This window comes from Lagenorhynchus albirostris, chromosome 10 (genome assembly GCF_949774975.1).
Source record: "Lagenorhynchus albirostris chromosome 10, mLagAlb1.1, whole genome shotgun sequence".
NCBI lineage: Eukaryota > Metazoa > Chordata > Mammalia > Artiodactyla > Delphinidae > Lagenorhynchus > Lagenorhynchus albirostris.
This window is the reverse complement of record NC_083104.1, coordinates 63938185-63962570: the sequence shown is the minus strand read 5'-3', so window position 1 is coordinate 63962570 and position 24386 is coordinate 63938185. Positions and strand designations below refer to the sequence as shown.

General features: G+C 54.3%; 1 protein-coding gene across 1 annotated transcript; it reads left to right on the top strand.

Annotated features, from left to right (window-relative positions):
* The first annotated feature begins 303 nt into the window (after positions 1–303).
* IP6K3 (inositol hexakisphosphate kinase 3) lies at positions 304–23784 on the top strand. The gene is made up of 6 exons (XM_060162608.1): positions 304–477; positions 10434–10799; positions 16986–17196; positions 18303–18478; positions 19536–19711; positions 22363–23784. The coding sequence occupies exons 2-6, from the start codon at positions 10613–10615 to the stop codon at positions 22780–22782; spliced, it is 1170 nt and encodes a 389-aa protein (XP_060018591.1). The 5' UTR covers positions 304–477; positions 10434–10612; the 3' UTR covers positions 22783–23784.
* Positions 23785–24386: the final 602 nt, after the last annotated feature.

Here is a 24386-nt window from a genome sequence, read left to right as displayed (position 1 = left end):
GGGGCAGGGAGACAGGGGAAGGGAGAACATGACCCCCACCCCAGCCTTACCCCCTGGACAGGGAATCAAAAACTAACCAGGGGCCTGGGGCAATTGGCTCTCGGTGCACAGGGCCTGACATCCATCCAGACAGTGGGCAGAACACCTCCTCCTCTTCCTCCTCTTCCGCCCCACACCCTCCCACCCTCTGGCCCTGCCCCAGAGCCACACAACACCAGCTGACAGTTGGCCATGCCAGCCAGCCCCTGCAGGCCCTTCCCGAGGGTCAGGTGACCTCTCCTCCCCAGGCCTCTGCAGCCCAGCCCTCTGGGCAGACCTCTCCACCAGTGCTATAGTGGACGGTGACTTCTCCACTCTGGGACCCTGGGAAGGGCCTTTGCCCAACACCACAGACGGGGGGCACTGAAAGAGAAGATTACTTTCCACCGGACCTCCTCTTCCACACATTCCCACAGTCCTGCCACTAGTGAGGCTCTGGTGAGTTCTGCCGCGGGGGATAGGGATGGGCAGGGAGGGCCCTGATGGCGCCTGAGCGAGGGGAGAGAGGGTCTCACGGCCACAGGACCTGTTCAAACCATGGGGACCGAGGGGATGGGCCTCATCTCTGTCCAGGACCCCATGACTAGGGCTCCGCTCTGTGGAGGTACCGGTGTGTGTGTGTGTGTCTGTGCTTTGGGGCGGGGGGGGGGGATGCTGACACAGTTCAGCAACACAGAAATTCTGTCATATGCTCTTCCCTCGTCTCTCCGCTTCCTAGGATGTTCTGGAGTCTGGAACTTTGACTCCTGAATGAAGGTGGGAGGGCCAAGGCGAGCCGGGACTATAGGGGAAGCTGTGGGGTCAGGTGCAGAGGTTGCAGCCATCCTTTCCATGCCACTCTGGGTTTAACCCTTCACAGAGGCAGCTGTCCCAGGAGAACTGGGCAGCATGAGCACCGGGAACGGCATGTCTTGTCCCAGCAGCCCTACCCTTCCGCCTGAGAGGGGCCACAGGGCTAGATGATGTCAGCACCTGCAGGCAGCGGCTGGGGCCTGGGTGCGGGCGCCCCCAGTGGAGGGAGAGTGTGGACGAAGGCCATCAGAGATGTGTCACCACTAGGGGCCCCCAGTGCCCTGGGCAGTGGCAGAGTCTTTAGGGTCACCCTCCCCATGGGCTCTTCTACCCCCCCTCCAGTAAAACAGACTTGAACTTGAGCCTGCCAGAGAGTCCTCAGACTCTCTGGGGGCCTTGAAAACATCCATGGTGTGGCCCTCCCCAGGTATTCAGATCTCACAGGGCAAGACCTGGGCTTCTACAGTTTTTAAAAGCTACTGGTTTATTTTTTAGCCTTTTTACTATGAAAGACTTTAAGCCTACAGGAAAAAAGAGGGAATGACACAATGAAATTTGCATAATCTCAGTCTGGATTTTCACAGTTGTTTGAGTTTTGCCATATTTGCTTCACTGTATTCTCTAAAGCTAAAGTATTTTGAAGTAATCTATGGACATCACCGCATTCCCCTCAAAGACCTCAGTACAGGTCCTTACATAACCCCAGTGCCTTACCCCACTGACAAGATGATTGGCTCTCCAAAGATGGCCACATCCAGACCACATTCCAATTTCCCCAATTGCCCCCTAAATAGTTTTTAATGCTTTGGACCAGGATCCAATCAGGGGGCATCAGGTCGGTGTGTCTTCTGAGCCTCTTTCAATCTGGTAGCATCTCTGCCAACCTCCACTCTCCGCTCCCCCATTCTCCCCCCACCACAATGACTTGCTGAATTGAAAGGCCAGCTGTCCCACGGGAGGGTAAGAAGAGGGCTGGGTCAGCAGCTCTCACTACAGAGAGTGAAACTGAGTCCCGGAGAGGAAGGGATGGGGAGTCTAGGCAGAACCGCGTCTCCTGCCCCCACTGTGCAGTTTTCCTGCACCCTTGCCCTGTAGTGCTCCCACAAAGCCGGCTCCTTATCAGGGATCTGAGAAACTCCTCTTCTGCAGAGGGGCTGTGGTCCCTGGGGCCGTCCCAGTGCTCCGTCCCAGGGCATCCTGGGGGCGGCAGGCCAGGCTGAGCCCACCCATGGCCGGCAGCCTGCCCCTGCTTCCTCCTGCTCTGAGCAGGGTCCCTAAGGAAATCCTTCCCATGTGGCTGCTGTCTTGTTCATCAGCGGCCGCCAAGGGAACAGCAATCAAGTTTGTGAGCGTCAAGCATCGGCTTGTTCAGGGACCTGGGGGAGGGGGAGGCTGGCCCATATGGCCAACGAAGGGAGTGTGGGGTCCATCCACCCCCAGGGGAGGAGCTGGTGGGTTGTAGGTGCTGAAGACCACTTCCGCTCTGCTCAGATGGACCCTCCATCACCCTCGCCCCACCTCCTCCGCAAGCCCCTGTCTACGGTTTTGGGGTCCCTCCCCTGTGAATCGAAACAGGCACCCCACTCCTCACAGTGTGCCTCACCCATGTCAGGAAGCTCCCCGGCCCCTGCCAGACAACCTTTAGAAAAAGCAGGCAGGTGACAGGAAGAGACGGGATCGTGGGGGGACGTCCACCTTGATGGTGACTTCTAAGCTCTTTAAAAACAGCCATCTGGGAAAGGCAGGGGCACTTCAGCCACCGTGCAGGCTCTCTGAAGACAGGCCTGGCAAACCCAGGGCAGCTGGGGAAAGCGGGCCCTGATCGCTGGCCCAAGGGCCACCTCTCTGGGAGGTTCTGGCCCGTCTGCTGCTGCCCTCTGCTGGGCAAAGACTCACCCTTCGGACTTGGCCAGCTCAGCCCTGTGGCCTCTGGTGACCACACACTCCCAGACAGACAGACAGACAGACAGACACACACACACACACACACACACACACGCTTCTCCACCCCACTATTGTGTTTTGACCTTAAAAAGCTGTTTTTTCTTAGAGTCCTAAAGATGCCATACTAACGACTGGCAAGACCGTCTCTCTGGCTCGTAAGGCAGGTGGCTGGTCATGTGACTTAGAGAAAGGTGTGGGGAAGGATATCAGAGGCTGGGAAATGTGCAGGTCTGGGTGTTTAGCAGTATCCAAGACCCTGGGCACAGCTTCCAGGTGGAGAGGTCCCCAGGAGCCAAGCCTGCCCGGGAGGGGCTGTTGGAGTTGTCCCCAGCCACGGCCAGGGGGGGGCCCAAGGTCCCAAGGTGCTGTCATGAGGTCTGGCTCTGTCGGAGTTGGGAAGGGAGAAGCCCTCCCCCGGAGCAGCCCTTCCAGGGCGCTCGGCTTTTGAGTCATTTTTACACCGTGCATCTCCCGCCCTGACAGCAAGCTCAGAACATCACTGCTGCGGCTAAGGGCATTTGTCAGGAGCTGAAGGGCTTCTAAACTAATAATCGCTGTATTAAAATCGCATTTGGTCCTCAAGCTGGAGGAACATTGGAAGATTTTAAATGTTAAGAGAAAAGGAGAGGGGGAATAAAACCTTCCCTCAAAGGATAACATCAGCTTGGAAATAAGTCAGGAATATGAAGTATTGCTCTGTGATTCTGGAAATCAAGCCTTCCCCAGGAAACAGATGCTCTCCAAAGCCTCATCTTTCAGCCATGGCTGAGAAGGTGATGTGTGAATTCCCCCAGCGTTCAGTATTGATCCTACTGGGCTGGGACTGCACAGATGGAGGGGCTCTCCACCCCACAGCACTTGAGTCATTCATAGGATGGATTTTAAAACTTGATTCCCCCCCACCCCAGAAAATAACCTTGTGCCTTCCAGGCCCTGATGGCCCCAGATGATACACAACCCTCTGCCCTATGAGAAACTCCAAAATTCTCCTGCCCATTACGACCTCGGCAGTTTTAAATGGTTTTCTGGTCCTCTCGTCTCTAATAGATTAAAAAATGCTCCCTTCGGCATCACAGATACACTGAATGGTACTTGTACCAAACCTCTGGCTCTGAGCTACCTGCAAAACGTACCTTAGAGCTTCAGAGGCGAGAGGGCAGGCCATAAACCATGCTGCTTCTGAGTCTGCAGCCCAACACATTTTATTTTGCAGTCTTCTTTTGCTGCAAGCCGTCTCTCAATTATCTCCTCCCCAGAACGCACCCCTCCCCCTCGGATGTACTGGGATGCGGTCCCGAAGGCTTCCACACCTTGGCAATCTCAGGCAACCCCCCTCCTTCCTAGACTGACGAGGGGGCCAGACAGGCACCTCCGGTCCACGTGGCCCGACCTCCTCTGCACCCACTCCGTGCCCAGACCCCCAGCAGCATTCACCTCGGCCTCCCCACTCAACCCTCCCTCTAGTCCCATCTCCCTGCCTGTCCTTGCCTTTCCCTGTTGCTCCCTGCACACACACGCCCCCAAACAGGCCTTCCTCAAGTTCCCCCAGGCTGAGCCTCCATCTCTCCCGTATCAGACCCCTTCCTGGACCCCTCCCTCCACCCCTGTCTTGGCCGACAGCAGTATCTCTTCTAACCTTTGCAACTAGGACTCATTTTTCAACATAATTTGTTCCCTATGAGTCCCCCTGCAATACTCATTAGACTTTTAGTATCTGTTGATTGAGAAAACAGATGATGATAAAAAAAAACTACTAGGAACTCAATAACGCCTTTAAATGAATTTGTATTTTGGTAAACACCGAAGCATTGAGATACATTTGAGAAATGATCGAGCTCCGTGGGTATTGCTTTTCTAGTCTGCAGTTAATGCTGGTGGTGGTGACGTGGCTTTCGGTCAGGGCTCAAGAGGCCCACGGATGGGAGCCCTCCACCCATGGCACGTGAAGCCACACGACCCCCCGAGGGTGGCGCTCCCGCCGCCCAGTCAAGGACAAGTCTCCCGTTCCTGATGGGCACAGCTGAGACACACAGCGTAGAGAGGGCCTCAGACAGGACCCTGGCCCCCACTTAGGGCTCAGGACTCCCAGAGGGAGCCAGAGCGGCTGCCCCTCCCTTACAAGGGAGACCGCATGTTGGGGGCAGAGCAGCCATCAGCTTTAGAATGAGACAGACGCACTGTGGCTGAATCCCAGCACCAGTGCTCACTGGCTCTGGACCCCAGGAAAGCTCTTCTACTTGTCTCCATCTGAAAATTATTCTCCTGAGAAACAGAGATGGGCCTTGTAAGGCCAGTGGTCCATAGTAGATGCTTCATAGGAGTAACTAGGATCGTAGAGGATATATTTGTGCAATGAAACATTGGAGTGCCTGAGGTTGCTCCATACAGGGTATCTGGCTGTGAGTTGGTGAATTAGTCAGGATGGACTAGGTTGAGCTGCATAACAAAATACCCCCAAACCTCAGTGCCTAATATAGCCCAGATTTTTTTCTCTGTCATGCATAGTCACTCAGGAAGTGACTGTGCTTCCAAAATTACCTTGGAAGGAGAATTTAGGACACTGCTTTCTCTAAAAGCTCCCACCAGAAGTGGCATATGTCACTCCCCTCCATGCGATGTCGGCCAAAGCAAATCACACTTTGGCCAACGTACCTTCAAAAGGAAGTGAAATCATACCACATTCGAGTAGGAAAAAACAGAATATTTGTGAACAGTCTTGACAATAACCACAGTCAACTAACTAGTTTCCAGATACAAGGAGCTGACAGCCTCTGATAAGATAGAGATCATGACTCATTTAGTCCAAGCTGAACCCTTACAAGTTTGATTTGTGGTTTCACCTGCCACCTTCCCTAAAATGGGAGAGGCGAGTTCTAAAAGAGGTGTATCTTCCGTAATTTTTAATGAACTCTGGTTTAGCCTGTGGGGAGAGGTTGTATATACAGAAAGGATCTCAGGAAGAGGAGCTAAAATGTGCCGACTGGTGGTGACGAGCCACTGTGCCTTCATTCACCTCAGCTTCATGGGTGACATCTGTCACTGTGCCTGACGTCACTGGTACTGTCACCCGTCCCCACTCTGGGAGCCAAATACAACTGCAGGCCCTGCTGTCCGTGACCCTCCTTTCAAACCAGGGAGTGTCTTGCAACCCAGCGCAGGCTGGCTGTCACTCAGGCCCCGCAGGGCTGCACTGACACAGATGGTCCAGGGCCTTATTTAACGACCAGCTTGATGGCCGGGCCCCATCAGAGAAATTAGCCCTTGAGTCTCCTGGGGTGAGGCCCAGAGTCATTTCATTCAGGACATGATCCAGTGACAGGGCAGGAGGACACAGGGATCTGGGGGTATTTGACCACTATTCCCGGGGGAGGGGGCACTAGGCTGAGCTCCTCTGGCTGGGAGCATCTCTTCCTCCTCCCTCCCTCCTTCATCCTTCCTCCCACTTCTCCCTCTCCAAGGAGCACTAGGGAAGGATGCTGGCCAAGAGGTTTGGGCTGTGGGTCTGCGGGAGGAGGCATGGGCTGGCGAGAGGGACATTTGTCTCCCTTCAAAGCACTAAAGGGAGCCCTTCAGTGTGTCAGAGGGAGTGTGAGATCCTGTCTCTGGTGACCGCCTCACCTGCCTTCCCAGCACCCACGCTGAGTCACAGGGGTCAGTCCTGAGAACAGCCCACACAGTGACAAAGCTCAAGTGGTAGAGACGCTTGGGAAGAGGACTCCACAAAGGAGGGCTGTGCATTCTGTCATCTGAGCGTCCTGACAAGGCTGTGGCCATGGGCGGTAAATGAAGACTCAGACAGTTACCCACGTCATCCCAGGGGCCTCAGCAAGCTGGTGGGGACGCCTGGAGCAGACCCGGGCACCTGACTCCTTGCCCAGTGCTCTTGGGTAACAGAACGGGGCCCAGAGGCATTGCTCAAAGGCCAAGGCTTTGGGTCAATGACAGAAGTGCCTGCGCGTGGCAAAAGGAAGATCTGGGCTAAGAAACGTTTGTCAACCTGAATTATTCATTCGGGACTTGGTAGGAAGGATGGGATGAACGGAGGCCTTCTCTAGCTCAATCCCACAGCAACAGACAGGAAACCTCAGCTTCCTTGGGAATCCAAGGTCAGCATCAGTGCCAAGGGGAAGCCGCAGAGTGCTTCTCCGAGCAGCAGCAAAACCCACCTGCCCGCCTCAGGCAGGTACCCCGAGGGCTGAAGCCACTGCCCATCCATCCTCCTTCCGCCCCTTCCCACAACCTGCCTCAGAACCTCAGACCACACAGCTCAGGAGCTAGAGGACCTTCAGATATCCCCTAAGCTAGACCCTAAGATGACCCTTGAGTGGAAGGGCCTCACTTTCCCCAGATTCAAGTCCAGCTTTTTCTTTTTTTTTTTCCAGTATGGGGGCCTCTCACTGTTGTGGCCTCTCCCGTTGCGGAGCACAGGCTCCGGACGCGCAGGCTCAGCAGCCATGGCTCACGGGCCCAGCCGCTCCGCGGCATGTGGGATCTTCCCGGACCGGGGCACGAACCCGCGTCCCCTGCATCGGCAGGCGGACTCTCAACCACTGCGCCACCAGGGAAGCCCCCAGCTTTTTTAAAAGTACAAACTGGTTACCCAGCAGACACCCCACCACTGCCAGCCCACACCAAGTCTGGGGCAGGAGAGTTTACGTTGCTGTGTGTGAGCCGTCTCAGAGGCCTGGGGTCTTCTGGCTGATCCTGGCTCCCTGAGAAGGTTTGGCCAGGGCTCCTGAGAACACCGGACCCTGGGGGTGGCAGGGATGGGAGGCAGAGGCGCTAGAATGACACCCCCCCAGACAGAAAGCCCCAAGCCAGTCAATACCAAGGCCCAGCTCCAGGGGGGCCTCACCTGACCCCTCACGATGGTTTCTGCAGCAGTGTGGATCCCAGCCACCGCTAGGACATGCACTCACTGTCATCAGGTAGCAGGAGGGCAGGCCAGGGGGCATCAGGGTAGGAGAACTCAGGCCTGGGGACAAGAAAACCTGAGTCCCTGTCCCAGCACAGCCAGTGACTTGCGGGTGACTTTGGCCAAGCCCCAGCCTCCTTGGGGCTCAGTTTCCTGACTCTCAAAGTAGAGAAACAGCAGCCCCCAACCCCTCTGCATCATGGCAGGGAAGCGTGCTCTGAGCTAGTGGGCCTGGGTTCAAATCCCTGTTCTCCCCCTAATAGCTGGGCACACACACGCAAGTTACTTAACTTCTTTGTGCCTCATTTTCCTCATCTGTAAAATGAGGCCGATACCTAATTACCTCATAGGGCGGTTGTGAGGCTTCCATGGGTTCATCTATGTAAAACTCCTGGAACACTGCCTGGCTGTGTGTTTGTTACCATTTATTGTTATTTTCTCCCCATGCCACCACTGGTAGGTGACATCCGTGTCCTTAGAGCTCCTCGAGGGGACAGGGGGTGTGGGGAAAGAAGGGTGGTGGGCCGCCCAGCACAGCAGCACGAGGGCCGGACTGGGACTCCACCTGGACGCCGCCAGAGCTGGGCTTGCAAAGGTGAGGCCAGGCCTGGTTAGCGCCAGGCGCTGGGGAGACAGCGTGGTGCCTGGGGCCTCGGCTCCTTCCAGGAGTGGCTATAAATGAACTTTACAACCTGGCTGTCCCCCTGCTTACCAGAAGCGCCTCTTCCCCCCTTCCCCGGGGACAGGTGAGCTGGCAAAGGCCGACACACAAGTGAGCCCGGCCAGAGCAGAGGTGTCGGGCTGCCTTGGTTTTTCTCTTCCTTCCTCCTTCCTGCTTCGGCCAAGTTTACAAGGAGGATTGGGTTTGCCAAGGAACTGTGATGTCTTGTCTGATAACCAGACTGAAGGTATCAACTCATCTTAGGGCTGATTCCCGATTTTCCTCGCATCTAGATGCCTCCCAACTTCTTTCCTCAGCTCCTGGGGGCAGATCCCAAGCAGGGCTCACCTCTGGGTGGACTCAGAGCAGGGCTGAGGGGAGCCCCTCGCCATCAGGCCCCAGTCCTCCTCGCCCCAAGGCCTCGCCCCAGCACCCACAGCCTCCCCAGTCATGCTTCAGCCACGCACCCGGCAAAGCACATGCACACACCAGGCAGAAGCCACCCCCTTTCCCTTCCTAAAGGGGAGCTCTATGGCCTGCCAAATAGTAGTCAGTTCGGGAGCGGCGCCGTGGAGGGGAGTGTCGGGCCGGGCTGAGGCTTTCAACTCCGCCTGGTGCTGGAGATCCAGGTGGCTGGTGGGAGCTTCTCTGAGCTGGAGTCCTGAAGCAATTGACAGGTACTGCTGTGTGTGGAGCCAGCCAGCCATGCCCATGGTCTGGAATGAAGGTCAACAGAGGGTTAATCACGCCCAGCACTGCCTAGCCTAGTTGCATCCTTGGCCGGCCGGGAGTCCAGCAGAGGAGAGGGTATTAATAACTCCGTGGTGACAGGCACCGCTGCGGGAATGTCCTCTCGAACAAGCTGAATACGACCACAAGAGCCTCCCCTTGCAGTGTCTCCTTGGCACTCTCCTGAGACAAAGTCAGAATGTCTTTAGGGGCCATGTTTCCAGCCCAGAGTTCCAGCATTTGCCTGAGGTCCGGCAGGCCCGCTCTTAGGGAGGGTGAAGGATGCACACGTAGTGGGGGACCAGACGAGGAGCCCCCGCTTAACTTCTGCCTGTGCTCCTGGCCTGAGGTGGGCCCCAGCAAGCCATTGAAGGCCTTGCTTTCCTCATTTGCAAGCAGGCAGTGATAAAGCCGGCCCTCCCAGGGCCGATAGGAAAATATGACCACCATGGCAATAATGCTAGAAATAATCATGGTAAATCACATTTATTGAGCACTTAGCTCCGGGCACTGGGCTAACCTTTTCATGGGCTTATATCTTATTTCCCTTTTTTTTTTTTTTTTTGCGGTACGCGGGCCTCTCACTGTTGTGGCCTCTCCTGCTGCGGAGCACAGGCTCCGGATGCGCAGGCTCAGCGGCCATGGCTCACGGGCCCAGCCGCTCCGCGGCATGTGGGATCTTCCTGGCCTGGGGCACAAACTCGTGTCCCCTGCATCGGCAGGCGGACTCTCAACCACTGCGCCACCAGGGAAGCCATGGGCTTATATCTTAGTTCTGAACCCTAAGTCCACGAGATGGGTACCATAATTATCCTGTTCTACGGATGGGGAAACTGAGGCCCAGAGAGGTTTAGTAACTTCCCCAGGTCACACAGCAATAATGTTGTGGAGTCATGATGGTGCACAGCAGATGTATATGCAATATCAAAATGAAGCATTCCTATACCCCTCCAGCCCCTGCAGGATGGTAAGTCCCCACCAGCAGGGACTCTGCTCTCTTCTCGTTGGGTTGGGATCAAAGTTCCCAAAGAAAGGCAGGCAACGGGACATGAGAAGTTCAGACACACTCACTGCACTCTGAAAGCTTACAGTTTTAGGTATTGTTTTTTGAACGTTTTAATATTAAAATTCAAAAGGCATAAAATGGTATTTAGTGAAAAGTCTCCATCTCAGCCCTGCTCCCCAGAGGCGGTAACTGTTACCAGTTGCTTGTAACAGATTATTCCAGAAGAAATCGATGCCTATTTACAGTCTTGTTTAACTACCTGGGGGTCGTGGCTGGCGACTTCAAGTGCTGCCCCCACCAGCACACCACCTCCCTCACATCTTTTCCCCTCCTCCTCTGCTTTCCAGGGAACCCCACCAAGAGCCCTCAGCCAGGAAGACACCTGTGCTATGACAGCGACAAAGGCCAAGAAGGAGAAAGTTGAGGACTGCTGACAGCCCCGCCTTCTGTCCGGGAGCTGCTACCTCGACCTCAGGCCCTCCCTCCTCTTGTGGATTTGCGAGTTGTCCCCTTCCCACGCTGAAGCATGGTGGTGCAGGACAGCATGGACACCCCTGGCGTGCCACTGGAGCCCTTCCTGCACCAGGTCGGAGGTCACCTGAGCGTACTGAAGTATGATGAGTACACGGTGTGTAAGCCCCTCATCTCCCAGGAGCAGAGGTTCTACGAGTCCCTGCCGCTGGCCATGAAGCGCTTCACTCCGCAGTACAAAGGTGAGTGTCTGGGAAGTCCCCTGTGCTCAGTATCCCCGCATGGGGCCAGCACGGGGGCGGGCGCACAGTGTGTTGAAGTGTTGCCATGGAGACCTGCCCCTCTCCACAGCCCAGCTGGCCTTCACAGCCCCAGTTTCTCTAAACTCTTTGAGCCTCCAGGCCTGGAGTGTTATGCCATTTGGCGTCCTACAAATTAGCTCAAGCCATCAGGCTTCGAGGAATTGAAAATGGGATAAAGTGATTGCCCAACCCCACCCCGCCCCGATGGGGCATCCCGGTCTGTGCTTTGGGAGTGCCATGGCTGGGTCCTGTGACTGTGGCTGGTAAACACAGGACAGGTGGAGACCTCCTTCACCTCCCTCAGGTGACCCAGGTGCATGGCAGGAGCCTCGGGTCTGAGACAGGTTATGGAGGGGCTGGTTCACAGTGTGTTTGGGAAACCAGAATTCCCACCCTCATCCAAGGGCAAAGCCGGGGCATTTCCGCAGTGTAGCTGGGGAAACGGTGCACGGAGCAGTGTGTGTTCCGGATCTGAGCACAGAGTAGGTTCCGGGGAGAGAAGGCTGGGGTGGGGGGGAGGGCTGCTGTGTGCTGACCTCCGGACAGGGGCACTCTGTGGGCCGCCAGCATCCGCGGGGCAGGCTGTTTTGTTCACATCCAGCCTTCGGTAAAAGCGGTTCACAGGGCTCAGGGCAGGACTCTGCCAGCCGCGGGCCCACAAAGGGATACATACTCAGAGAAAAGACCTCCTTTAGAGGATTTTAGACCTCTAATACGTCAGTTAAAAACTTACCTGCGGGCTTCCCTGGTGGCGCAGTGGTTGGGAGTCTGCCTGCCGATGCGGGGGGCGCGGGTTCGTGCCCCGGTCTGGGAGGATCCCACGTGCCGCGGAGCGGCTGGGCCTGTGAGCCATGGCCGCTGAGCCTGCGCATCTGGAGCCTGTGCTCTGCAACGGAAGAGGCCACAACGGTGAGAGGCCCGCGTACCGCAAAAAAAAAAAAAAAAAAAAAACTTACCTGCATTTCAGTGATGTGGATAACTGGGAAGGATAGGGCCTGTCTTCATCGATGTTTCTCAAAGTGGGATCAGCCAACTTTACCAGAATTGCTGGTGTGTGTGTGTGTGTGTGTGTGTGTGTGTGTGTGTGTGTGTGTGTGTGTGTTTAAATGCAGGCTCCCAGTGTGTGTGTGTGTGTGTGTGTGTGTGTTTAAATGCAGGCTCCCAGGCCCCATTCAAGACCTCTGAATCAGAATCCCTAGGGTCAGGGCCTAGGATTCAGCCTGCTCCAGATACAGACCCACTGAGAGGGGCCCAAGGCCTTGAGCCCTGGGCATTGCTTCAGTCATGGGCTGCCAGCACCTCTGAGAGTCTGAGATAAGACAAATGAGAGACAGGGGCAGATGGCTGGTGTACAGCCTTTGCAGGCCTCCCCGGGGGCCCTCTGGGGCCGCAGGCCGGTGTTGCCCATCAGCTGTGGATCACTGCCCATCTTGTCTGAGCACCCACTGGAGCTAACATCTGGCCCTTCACAACTGAACTCAAGCCAGCAGAGGGGCGGCAGGATCTCGGGTGGGGTGGCCTCCTGCCTGCAGCATTTCACGCTGGTTTGACACAGCTCTGGAGCTGAGACAGGCTGCCAGGGCAGCCCCAGGCAGAGCGGGGAAGTGAAAGAGGCCGGTGGGTTTCCAGGACCACATCCTGGTGCCGTGCCCTCCCCGTTCCCTGTCTGCACAAGCCATCCTCCATTTGGCGGGGGGCGGGGGGCGCGGGTGGGTTAGGACCGCACCACTCTGGGGAGTCTTGGGCACTGTCGACTCTCCAGACCCCTCCTCTGCCCTGCTTCCCTCTCAGGTTGGGCCCATCCTGGTACCACCGCCTTGGGGCCCTGCTAACTTGATACATTAATCTGAGGCATCACTTCACGCATCAGTCTTTGCCTGGGGCTTCATTCAGGAGATGATGTTTGCAAACAAGTCGGGAGGGGCCGGGTCAGGGAACCACAGGACGTCTCGCAGGTGAGACCACGCAGCCTGGCTGAGGGTGAGGGTGAGGCAGAGCCCATGGGCTGGCGTGACACCCAAACAGGAGGTTTCGATGATGCAGAAACGCTGACTCCCTCGCCTGCCCGAGCACGGCCGGCATCCAGGCGCCACCCAAGGAAGCGCACGTCTGAGGAGACACGAGAAAGGCCCAGAACTGGGAGCCTCAAGCCCTCAGACGCCAGGGCCAGGGAGCTGAAGTCAGGTTTGGGATGGGAAAGGGTCCCCCGAAGGACCTCAGGCTGTGCGGGCATCTTGTTTCACCAGAAAAGAAAAGTAATATCGGCCAACCCTTAGTGTTCACTCAGTGCCAGACACACTGGAAGCAGTTTCCATGACTGACTCGTTTAATCCTGACAACAGTCCTCTGAGGAAGGTGTTTCTATCATCCCCATTTCACAGGTTAGCAAACTGAGGCACAGAGAGGTTACCCAACTTGCCTCAGGCCACACAGCGAGTGAGGCAGAGCCAGAATTCAAGTATGGCTCCCAAGTGTGGGCTCTCAGCCCCCCAGGCCGGCTCCACCAGCGACTATCACTGAAGAGACAACTCCTCAGATGCCAGTGCTCTGGGGTCACCCAACCCAACGCGGGAGGGGATGTGACTTGCCCAGGGTCACTCAGCTAGTGACCTCAGGTCAGGGGAACCCGAACACCCACAAGGCTGCCACAGGGGTCTCCCTTTTCTTGCTGGTGGGAACAACCCAGAAAGAGAGGCTGTTCCTGACGTGGCCGCCGCATGCCCCAGAGCCCACCCTCTTCCTTCTCACTCCCTGCACGGTGACGGCAGCGGACTGCTGGGCAGGCACGTCGTTCCCAAGGGCAGCTTCCCTGTGCCGGGAGCTCATCTTGGACCTTTTGCTGGGTTCCTCGGGCACGACAGCGTCTTGAGGCTGTGTCCGTCTGCCTCCCAGTCTGCCCATCGGCTTTGGGTGAGTGAGGACATACTCCTAGGTCAAGTTGGTAGTGGATGAGCCAGATTCATATTACAGACGGCGGCAAATAAATGTTCTCATGAGCTTAAAAATAAGTACATGACGGAATATTCATGGAAGCTGCTCGGCCAAATCGAAATTGCTGAGATGCTCTGGGCACGTCAGCCAAGGCAGCGAGCACTCCTGTCTGCCCAGCTGACATGGTCACAGCGGAGGTGCTTGGGGGGACTGGTGAGCAGGCAGACAGGGCCGGGGTCCCCCACTCTCCTGGCCAGGCAGGGGCAGCAGAGTGTTGGGAGCCCGTGGGCCGCCAAGTCCCCATGGACACCCAAGGCAAGCACAGAGACCAGCCAGCTCCCCCTCTTCTCACACCTGGAGGGTAGGCTCTGGGGCCTGGGGGTGGTTCCCAGGCCAGTCCTCCTCCCTGGAACAAGCACAGTGACCCTCCCGCCAAGAAGTCTAGGCTGGAAATGTAACACCGTATCCTTGGGCTTCTTGGCGCTTCCGGCCCTCGGCACTCTCACGAGGTGGTGGCATCGTAGCCTCTCCGTTCGCTCCTGTGGAACAGAATGACCAGAACAAATGTGACTGGGGACGCAGCAGGAGTGTGCCTCGTCCACACACGGGTAAACATAGCGTGATGACACAGGAGTCTCCCGATTAAGTCCCAGGCTCAGTGCGACAGCCTGTTCCGTCTCCCACATTCACGGCTGGCGTGGCCTCCATCCCTTACCAGCTGTGTGACCTCGGGTGAGTTATCAATCTCTCTGAGCCTCAGTGACCACAGTCAAGTGCCTTGCAGGCTTAGTGACCAACAAAATGCACATAATGCTGGCACACAGTAGGTATAAAAGACCAGGCAGTGGTTATTACCACCGTACTTGTGTCCCTGACCTGCCATCAGCCCCCTGCTCTCATGAGCAGGACAGCCCTGGTGGGCTCGGTCTAGGGATGCAGGCTATTGTCCAGGTAAACTACAGAATGCTCTGTCGTGATTACTTCACGGGACACTGGGGCCTGGGATGAGCTAAGGAAGAGCAGAGTTTTTTAAGGAACTGGAGGGAACCGAAGGTCACGCTCAGGCTGCAGAATTAGGGCACTGGGAACCTGAGATGACAGGCCTGGCCCAGGGAGACCACTGAGCTAGGCACAGACGGGCCTGGAGCGTGCCTCACTGAATTATAGAGCAGCCCTGAAAATGAGTGTCTGCTCTGAGCAGCCCAGGAGGGCCGGGCAGGGCCGCACGAGGGGAAATCAGCTGCCTTGGCTGCTGGTTCAGCAGAAATGACCACTTAAACGCTGAGAAGGTGACCAAGTGGCCGGGGGAGGAAAGCAACACCTGGGAGGATGTGACCACAGACAACCCTCCCATCTGTCAGGGTCCCAGCGGAAAATGAGCAGTACATGCCAAGGGAGTTAAATAAAGAGAATTTGTCAAGGGACTATTCACAGAATTGCACACAGGATTAAGGGAACAACTGGGGAGACTTCCCTGGCAGTCCAGGAATTAGGACTCCGTGCTTCCACTGCAGGGGGCATGGGTTCGGTCCCTGGTTGGGGAACTAAGATCCCACATGCCATGCAGGGCTGCCAAAAAGAAAAGGGGGGAACAACTGGGGATGGTGAGGCAACCAGGGAGCGGCACGACTGGAAGACTGTAACCAACCCCAGGCCTGAAGGGCCAAGGTGAGGGCGTGGTGGAGTTGAGCAGGAGGGAGGCTGCAGAGAAACACAGCCACGGCAGAGCCACGCCGCAGCAGGGAGGGAACAAGTGGGATAAAGCCCCAACCTTTCTCCTCCCCTCCCCCCATCTCCAGCCAGTGTCCCTCATTGGCCCAACTGTCAGGCAAAAGAGCCATTGGTGCAGGCTTCCCTGGTGGCGCAGTGGTTGAGAGTCCGCCTGTCGATGCAGGGGACACGGGTTCGTACCCCGGTCCGGGAAGATCCCACATGCCGCGGAGCGGCTGGACCCGCGAGCCATGGCCGCTGAGCCTGCGCGTCCGGAGCCTGTGCTCCGCAACGGGAGAGGCCACAACAGTGAGAGGCCCGCGTACCGAAAAAAAAAAAAAGAGCCATTGCTGCATGCCAGAGTCAGCCCCCAGGCACAAGATGGATGGAGAATGGGTTGATAGAAGAAGGAGCAAAGAGAGGGTCCTCATGGCATCAGCTGCAGGAAGAACAGGGAGCAAAGGACTCTGTAGAGAGCCGGTTCTCTCAAAAACATTCGTGTGGCCGTCTCCCGGGCCATGACCATGAGTATCTTCCACCTTCACCAGAACTCTGGCGAGGCTGGGCACCCACAGAGGGAGGGCTGGACCCTGCCACCAGAGCGAGAAGTCCAAAGAACACCAGAGAGCCATTAACGTACAGGCCAGAGCCAATGACCTGACCTGGTCAATGTCCTAAAGGAGAAGCTCGGCTAGCACATGGGTTCAGTGGGTGTCCTCACATCCTTCGCTATCACAGCCAGCGACTGGAGTAGGATGTCATGCCTGGATTACAAACACCGGTGGTTAGGAGGTACCGTTGGAGAAATCTCACACGCCTTCTGTTTTCTATCAAAGAACCACATTCTGTCCATAATCTTCACGTGCTGTGCATCTAAGGCAATGGCGAACGTCAGTGTGAAAGCCAGGGATGGGGGGAGGATGAAAGAAGGGGCAACCCGAGCACCAGGAGGCTGTTAGAGGAAGGCTTCCTGGAAGAAGCTGCTTAGATACAGGTTAACAGAGGGGAGAGCCAGGGTGTCGTAGGAGGCAGAGGACAAGGGGCAGGAATGAGAGGAGCCCCCGGCTTCCCTCACTGCCACTCAGAGGCGGGGGCCCTCTCTGCAGAGGATCAGCTCGGATGCCCCCAGGTTGGGCCCCGGTGGGGTGCTGCGGGGTGCCTGGGTGGTGTGCTCGCGCACAGAGGAGTGGAGATGTGAGGACAAAATGTACGCAGCTGCTTTGTTTCAAGCCTGAAGGGGCAGGGAGAGGTGACGAAGCAGAAGCTGTACCAGCATCCACACGAGGCCATTTCCGCAAGCTCCGCAGCTCTGGGCTCATTCTGGAACAGGATCGGGTTGAGGCCAGTCCCCGTAGCTCTTCCTTGAGAGACGAGCTGGGGAAGGGGGGCAGTTGACCACTGCCATTAAACTATAGTTCAGAAGGACATCACACTGCATCCACTCCGTAAATGTCATCTGGTTTCTCCATCCCTCCCCTTCTGCAGGCACCATCACCGTGCACCTCCGGAAAGACAGCCGAGGCCATCTCAGCCTGGTTGCCAACCCGCTGAAGGAGATCCGGGGGCCCTTCCAGGTCTCCACGGAGTCGGCGGCCGTGGCCATATGGCAGACCCTCCAGCAGACCACCAGCAGCGGCGGTGCCCTCCCCCTCCCCCAGTGGCAGCACACCCAGCTGGCACACTCACTCAAGGAGAGGTGAGGGCCGCTTGGCAGGATGACAGGACCCGGGCAGCACGTCCCTAGCAGGCACCAGCACTGCTCCCACCTGTGCCCAGGCCGATGGCTCCCCCTTAGGGCCAGAGCCGAGCAAAGGAGAAATTCAGATGAAGGCTCTGTCTAGAATAAGCCACGTGACCAAAAAAAAAAGAATGCATTTTCTTTGGTGCCCCTTCTAGAGGGAGGATTTCAATGCATTTCATCTCGGAAGTGCATGCACACGCCGAGTCCTATACAGAGCGGACATTCAGTGTATATTTGTTTCATTAAATACCTGCTTCACTGAGACCATGAGGTGTCTCTGGAGGGGGAAAATGTGCAGAGCAGAAACCCCAGAAGAGTTGACATAAAGGAAAAGTGTGGCTAATGCCTCTCTAAAATCATCTTCTGTAGTGGTCAAGACTGGAGAGGAGAGAGGTCAACTGCAGTGCTCCGTGGGGCCCTGGAGACCCAGGCGGCTCAGGATGCCCAAGGTCCTTGGAGAGTTCTCAGATTAGCTGACCTTTCTCAGATGAAAAGGATCCCTGGGGATTTTTTAAACGCTTATGGGAAACAAAAGGGAGCTAATACAATGAAAGTACCTCCCTTCCCCAAGGATCTAATTAAGCCTCCTGGCTTGGCATCAGGAAGCGGGGCATATTATCTCCCTTTTGCAGACGGGGAAGCCGAGATGCAGAGGGCAGGAGAGGGTGGACCAAGGACCTATGATTCTTCCCCCCATGGCATCTGAAGCCACAGTAACAGCCTAACCTCCAGCCTTCTGATTCCAGGCAGGGTCGCCACCTCTATACTGTGTTGCCTCCCAAGGGAGGTAATGACCCAGGTCATTTACAAGTGAATTTAAACCGCCTCAGCCCCCTGAGGAGGTGACATGCTCCAGTGAGTTATTCCGGACTTTAGAGACCCCTGCAAGGCCTGCAGCATGGCCTGATCTGGTGCCCCGGGGCCCGAGCAGGGCCGGCAGGGCACTCCAAGGTCCTGCAGGCATCCTGAGAGTAGCCAGGGAGAGTCCACATCAGGGTTCAGCCAGGAGAGCCCAGCCAGTCACAGGGGCCCTGACTGTCGTGTGCTCCCCTCGCCCGCAGCCCAGCCACAGCACTCCTGATGTCCGAGCTCCACCTCAAGGCCCAAGTCCCCTCCCTGGTGGAGGATGTGAACGGGAACCAGACAGAGAGGAGAAGCTTTAACCCGTGGGGCCTGCACTGCCACCAGGCCCACCTGAGCCGCCTGTGCGCTGAGTACCCTGAGAACAAGAGGCACCGTATCCTTGCCCATGACCCGCCCGCCTGCCCAGCCACCACTGCGCACGGTGCTGTCAGGGGCGCGGGACGGTGAAGGGAGTGGTAGACAGACATTTCGGTGCTGTCAGGGGCGCGGGACGGTGAAGGGAGTGATAGACAGACATTTCGGGGCAGGGCCAAGGGAGGTGTGGGTAGGGAGAGACAGCCTGATGTGAGAGAGAGTGGGAGGCACAAGCCCTCCCACCTGGGACCTGGGAGAAAGCAGATCTCTCCAAAAGAAAAGCCAGAGGCTGGGGAAGGAGGACTGCGGGAAAAGCTGAACAGAGTAACCCTGTTTGGGCCACTGGCTGTGTCTCTGCCACCTGGGCAGTGGGGATGGACAGGGCTGGGGTCTCTGTGGGCAGATAGGAAAGATGACTGCCACGCTGGGTGGGGGTAGGGGTGCGGGTTCAAAGGGAGGGTGGGTCCCTGCACCCATCCTCCCTTTTACACCTCCCACAAACTCAGTGAGCAAATTCAGGCTTGAAATGCCCCACTTTTGTCACCTCTGGGCTCCTTCCCGCACACCGGTGGCTGGTTTCTCTGTATTTACTAAGACACATCTGCAGCCCTCATCCCTAAGAAGCTTTTGCAGGATAACTACTCCGCTGAAATATTCCTGCAACTCATCTCTGAAGCTAATATCAACCCACTTCTCCCCAAAAGGTATTGGCCCATTCAGTGACTCGAGGTTTTAGCCTTATGATTTTCTGCCATAACATGTAAATTGGGCATGGCCTGCCAGGGATTTCACTCCTGAATTTAAATTACAACCTCAGAGCAAAAAGGAGAAGGAAAAAAAGCTCACATCCTCATCAACTCCCCCTGAATAAATGGACTTATGAAAGCAGCCTGCAAAGTTAATACCCTGAATTCTTCACAGCGACTGACAGGCTGGTCTGTAATGAAAGAAATGGGAGTGAAGGGATGGGGCTCAGAGGAGGGAACCTCCAGCCAGCTTCAGAGGCCTGCTAACCGCCTCCTGTGGGGCAGTGGCCTTTATGTCCTCAGAAGCCTTCCTTAAAGTAGCATGACCAGGGTTCCTGCTGCTGGAAAATGTCGTGTCACAGTACAAGCATCCCTGCATCTTAGACCTGAAGATGGGGACCCGGCAGCACGGGGACGATGCGTCGGAGGAGAAGAAGGCCCGCCACATGAGGAAGTGTGCACGGAGCACCTCGGCCTGCCTGGGCGTGCGCATCTGCGGCATGCAGGTAGGTGGGGGACGTCTGCGGGGCTGGGCATCCTGGCATGTCCGCTAGGGGCAAGGATGTCTCCCATCCAGATGCTGCTGCCCCCCGCAGGACCCTTCATTTTGTGGGAGCAACAGAGACGGCGGCCAAGCACCTCTTTCACCAAGAAAACGTGTATCCTGGTCTAGGACACACTGGGTTTTTTAAAGAGCGCCTTTCAGGATAGTGATATCAAAACCCCACCATTTTGGGGGAATGTAAATTGGTGCAGCCACTATGGAAAACAGTGTGGAGGTTCCTCAAAAAACTGAAAATAGAATTGCCATATGAAAAAAAAAAATTAGAATTGCTATATGATCCAGCAATCCCACTCCTGGGCATATATCTGGACAAAACCGTAATTCAAAAAGATACATGCACCCCCTATGTGCGTAGCAGCACTTTTCACAATAGCCAAGACATGGAAAGAACCTAAATGTCCATTGACAGATGAGTGGATAAAGAAGATGTGGTATATATATATACAGTGGAATACTACTCAGCCATTATAATGCCATTTGCAGCAACACGGATGGACCTAGAGATTATCATACTAAGTGAAGTAAGCCAGACAGAGAAAGACAAATACCATATGATATCACTTATATGTGGAATCTAAAAGATGACACAAATGAACTTCTATGAAACAGAAACAGACTCACATAGAGAACACACTGTGGATGCCAAGTGTGGGGGGAGGGATATATTTGGAGTTTGGGATGAGCAGATGCAAACTATTATACATAGGATGGATAAACAACAAGGTCCTACTGTATAGCACAGGGAACTATATTCAATATCCTGTGATAAACAATAATGGAAAAGAATGTATATAACTGAACCCCTTTGCTGTACAGAAGAAATTAACACAACATTGTAAATCAACTGTACGTCAATAAAATTTAAAAAAACACCATTTTTAAACTCATCTCAGGATCTCTGGCAGTTGGAACTTTCCATGTGACCACGTTGGTCCTGCCCATGTTGAGAGCAGACCTTTGATGACAGTGTGCGGGCAGGTCTGGGAGAGAACTGAGAAAAAGCTTCTCTGCGTGCTCCGTTGGTTCCTCGTTCTCTTGAACCATGAAGCTGAACCCTCTCCTTCTCAGATGCTGGCAGGCAATCTGCTCTTTGAATCCTTATTGGCCATTTCCTGTTCTTTCTCTGCTTTTTCTGCTGCTTCTTGCTACCTCTTCTCGTTAACAAAGTGGGAAGGGAAGGGCTTTGCTGCAAAGCCCAGCAAAGGAATGGCTAATTTTTTATTGCCCCGACTCCACACTTCATTTTTGCTGTTCTGATGTGGCTTATAGCCAAGGCTGCAGGAAAACAGGAAGAAATAAACTTCCTCCAGTGGCTCACTCTTAGAGTCTATCTACTAAAGCAAAACCAGACACGGATTTGATGGTAATCGTTATAGCTTTCCTTAATTGAAACTGCCACCCCTTGAAGCTGGAAGTTGAGTCTATAAATGTGTGGCACAGATGTCCCTAGGAAGGCTTGGAATACAGTCCTCAAGAGAATGGAGTGTGACAATTTGTGGAGTACATGGAATCTCTCTCTGGACCTCAAACCTTCTGAAATTGATCTGATTTATTTACAAAGAGATGCCTGTCTTGTGCTTAGGAAGGCTAATTGTAACAGCTGATCTCCAGCCCTCCAAAGGCAACACCAAGTGATGGTATCTTTCTGATTTTTTTTTTTCAATTCCTGTTTTCTGTAAACATATCATGTAATCTGAAGGCAGGGAAGACCTGAGAAACTGTCTTGGTCAGGTACGGGCAGCCCTTCCCAGGTGTGCCAGGCAGAGGTGTGCCAACTCACCCTCTGGCCATGCCAGCCACTGACCTCCGTTCAGCCTCTGCCCGCCTCTGTCATCTGAATGAAATGGGAGCGGCTGCCACTGTCTCCCCCCTCGGCATCTCTCCTCCATCTGCTCCCTTCCGGTGGCCAAGACATGACAGGGGAGGGGAGAAGGGCTGATGCTAAAGAGAGGAGCCACCAACCCCGCAGAGCTGCTGCGAACCTTCCCTGCTCCATCCAGGCTCCCCTCAACCTCACTGGCTGCCTGAAAACTCCATCCACACCTGATCTAGCCTGTCTTTTCATCTCCAAACAATTCACCCCACTCTACCCCCAGAGCCATTACGGTTTTCTTAGAATCTGCAGAGAAAGGACTGCATAAACTTTGTTGGGGGAAATTTTAATCTGCTTGGCTTTCCAAGGCCATTGGCTGTGATTTCAGATTCCCACTAAAGCTTTCTCGCTTGGGTTTGCTAATATTTAAAGAGGGCCAGAAGCCAGGGTTTAAATCATGGTTTGGAGGTTGACATTGGAAATTCACAAGAAAGGAGATCCAAACCTTTTCCTGGTGGGCGGAGGGTCACCTTCATAGGGTGAAGGATCTTTAGACCTTGGATTCCTATTAAAGGCTTGCACAGAAAGCATTTTAAAATGTAAAAGTTACACTGGTGCTTGATGAAAGATCATCTTGCCAGTCATTGCAGCCATTCTTGCCCTGCATCTCTAGAAATCTGTTTATATATTAGGTAGTTTGTGATGCTGCCACTGTAGCAGATGTGATTTTTTTTTAAGTTTGCAATTCTTCACATTTTCTATCTTCTTTTTAATGTAAGGTTTATCAAACCGATAAGAAGCACTTTCTCTTCAAAGACAAGTACTATGGAAGAAAACTCTCAGTGGAGGGCTTCAGGCAAGCGCTTTATCAGTTCCTACACGATGGGACCCGGCTCCGGATGGAGCTGCTAGAGCCCATCCAGCGCCAGCTCCGGGCCCTCCTCTCAGTCATTAGGAGCCAGAGTTCATACCGGTTCTACTCCAGCTCTCTCCTCATCATCTATGATGGGCAGGAGACTCTGCAGGCGCCCCACGGCAGCAATGTCGTCAAAGTTGACATCCGGATGATCGACTTTGCTCACACAACATACAAAGGCTCCTGGAATGAACACACCACCTATGATGGACCAGATCCAGGCTATATCTTTGGCCTGGAAAACCTCATCCAGATCTTGCAGGATATTCAAGAAGGAGAATGAGACTTGTTGGGTCCATCCAGATTTTTCTGGAGGATAGCTCTCCAAAGGGGCCTGTTGGTAGCTAGGGTAGTCTACACACCCCTGAGATGTGTCTGTAATAATTATACCTACATTCAAAAGCCATCTCTGTACATGGCAGGCTATACTAACAGCTGCTAAGGAAACCAGCTCTGGAGGCGATTCACGTACCCTGGCATCTTGCACTCATGCCAGTCGTCGTAGGCTGCACAGCAGGATGAAATGGTGCCTTTCTGGAGTAAAGGGTGGGGTGCAGAGGAGTTACAGGCCAGCATTACAGTGAGATTCTGGAGTATTTGCATTTAAAGATGCTTTCTTTTTGTCATGCTGCAGTCTCACAAGCTGTAAGGCAAAAAAAAAAAGAAAAAAAAAAACCTTACTTGAGGAAGCCTGGAAGAATGAGTTCCCTAGTTATCGTTTTTCTGCTCACCTGGGCTGCTGGCTCCCAGGGCAGACAGAGCTAACGAATGTCTCTTACCTTCCTCAGAGGCACTGTTGGTGGGGCAGGGTGAACTGGGACGGATCTGCCTATCTCACCAGCTTTGTCCCCAGGCTCTGAATGGACAAGGACAATCCCAGACACAGTGCTGGCAAACCAAGACCCCAGCTTCCCCATTTTGGCCCGTGGAGAGGCGGGTCCTATGGGAAGTGATGATTTTGTCAGATTCTGACCATGAAATGCAGCTTCCGGTGGGGGTGAACTGCACATAAGGAAGATGTGAACTTCTACTCTCCAGTTCTATTTATTTATTTAGGGGGTGGGGTGGGGGAGTCAGAAGAGAGGAGCCTGGAGGACACAGGAAATCAGGCAATGTTTATGAGACGGGTGGACAAGTGTAAATACGGAACTGAGAGCAAACAGTTCTAATTAATTCCTTCTTCTGCAGCGTGGAAACCTATTATAATGCCCTCGAGTCAAGCCTGAGATACATTACCCAATTAGGGAAATAAATGTGTTAATAAAATTGCTGAGGTCACCAGTGATTATTTGGTGTGCATTATTACCCTTTCTGTTTGTTGATTCTGATCATCATACTGTATGGTAATTCCAATTTATGGGTGATTAAAGTATACACAGCAAGAACACTTCACCGATTTCCTTGTAATCCTTCAGGGAACCTGGGTGAGAAATGGTGGCTAATAAAATATCTGCGTGTATCACAAGGCGGGCACCATACCTGAGAAATAAGTGGTCCTTTCACGTGAACCTTATACAGTGCAAAATGAAACCATTTTTGTATTCTCATAGCTAATTATCATCAACTTTCAAAAATCCGCACCAGAAAAAAAAAAAAAAACAAAAACACACCAATAGAAGGAAAGAGCGCCTGCACAATAAAAACTTTTGTTTAATTTTAGTTTACATTATATGGATTTCCAAGCAAGGTAACTCGCCTACTCATGTTTGGCCGAGGTAAAGATGTGAGTGATTTGCATGCCCTGCGTCCACGGTGGAGAATTGAGTCAAAGCACGCTGAGTGGCAAAAGGAAGTCAGCCGAAAACAAAAGATTTGCTCATGATGAAAGGGAGCCCGACATACTGCTTTTTCTGGGTCACTTCCTTGCTTGAGAACCTGGTACCATAT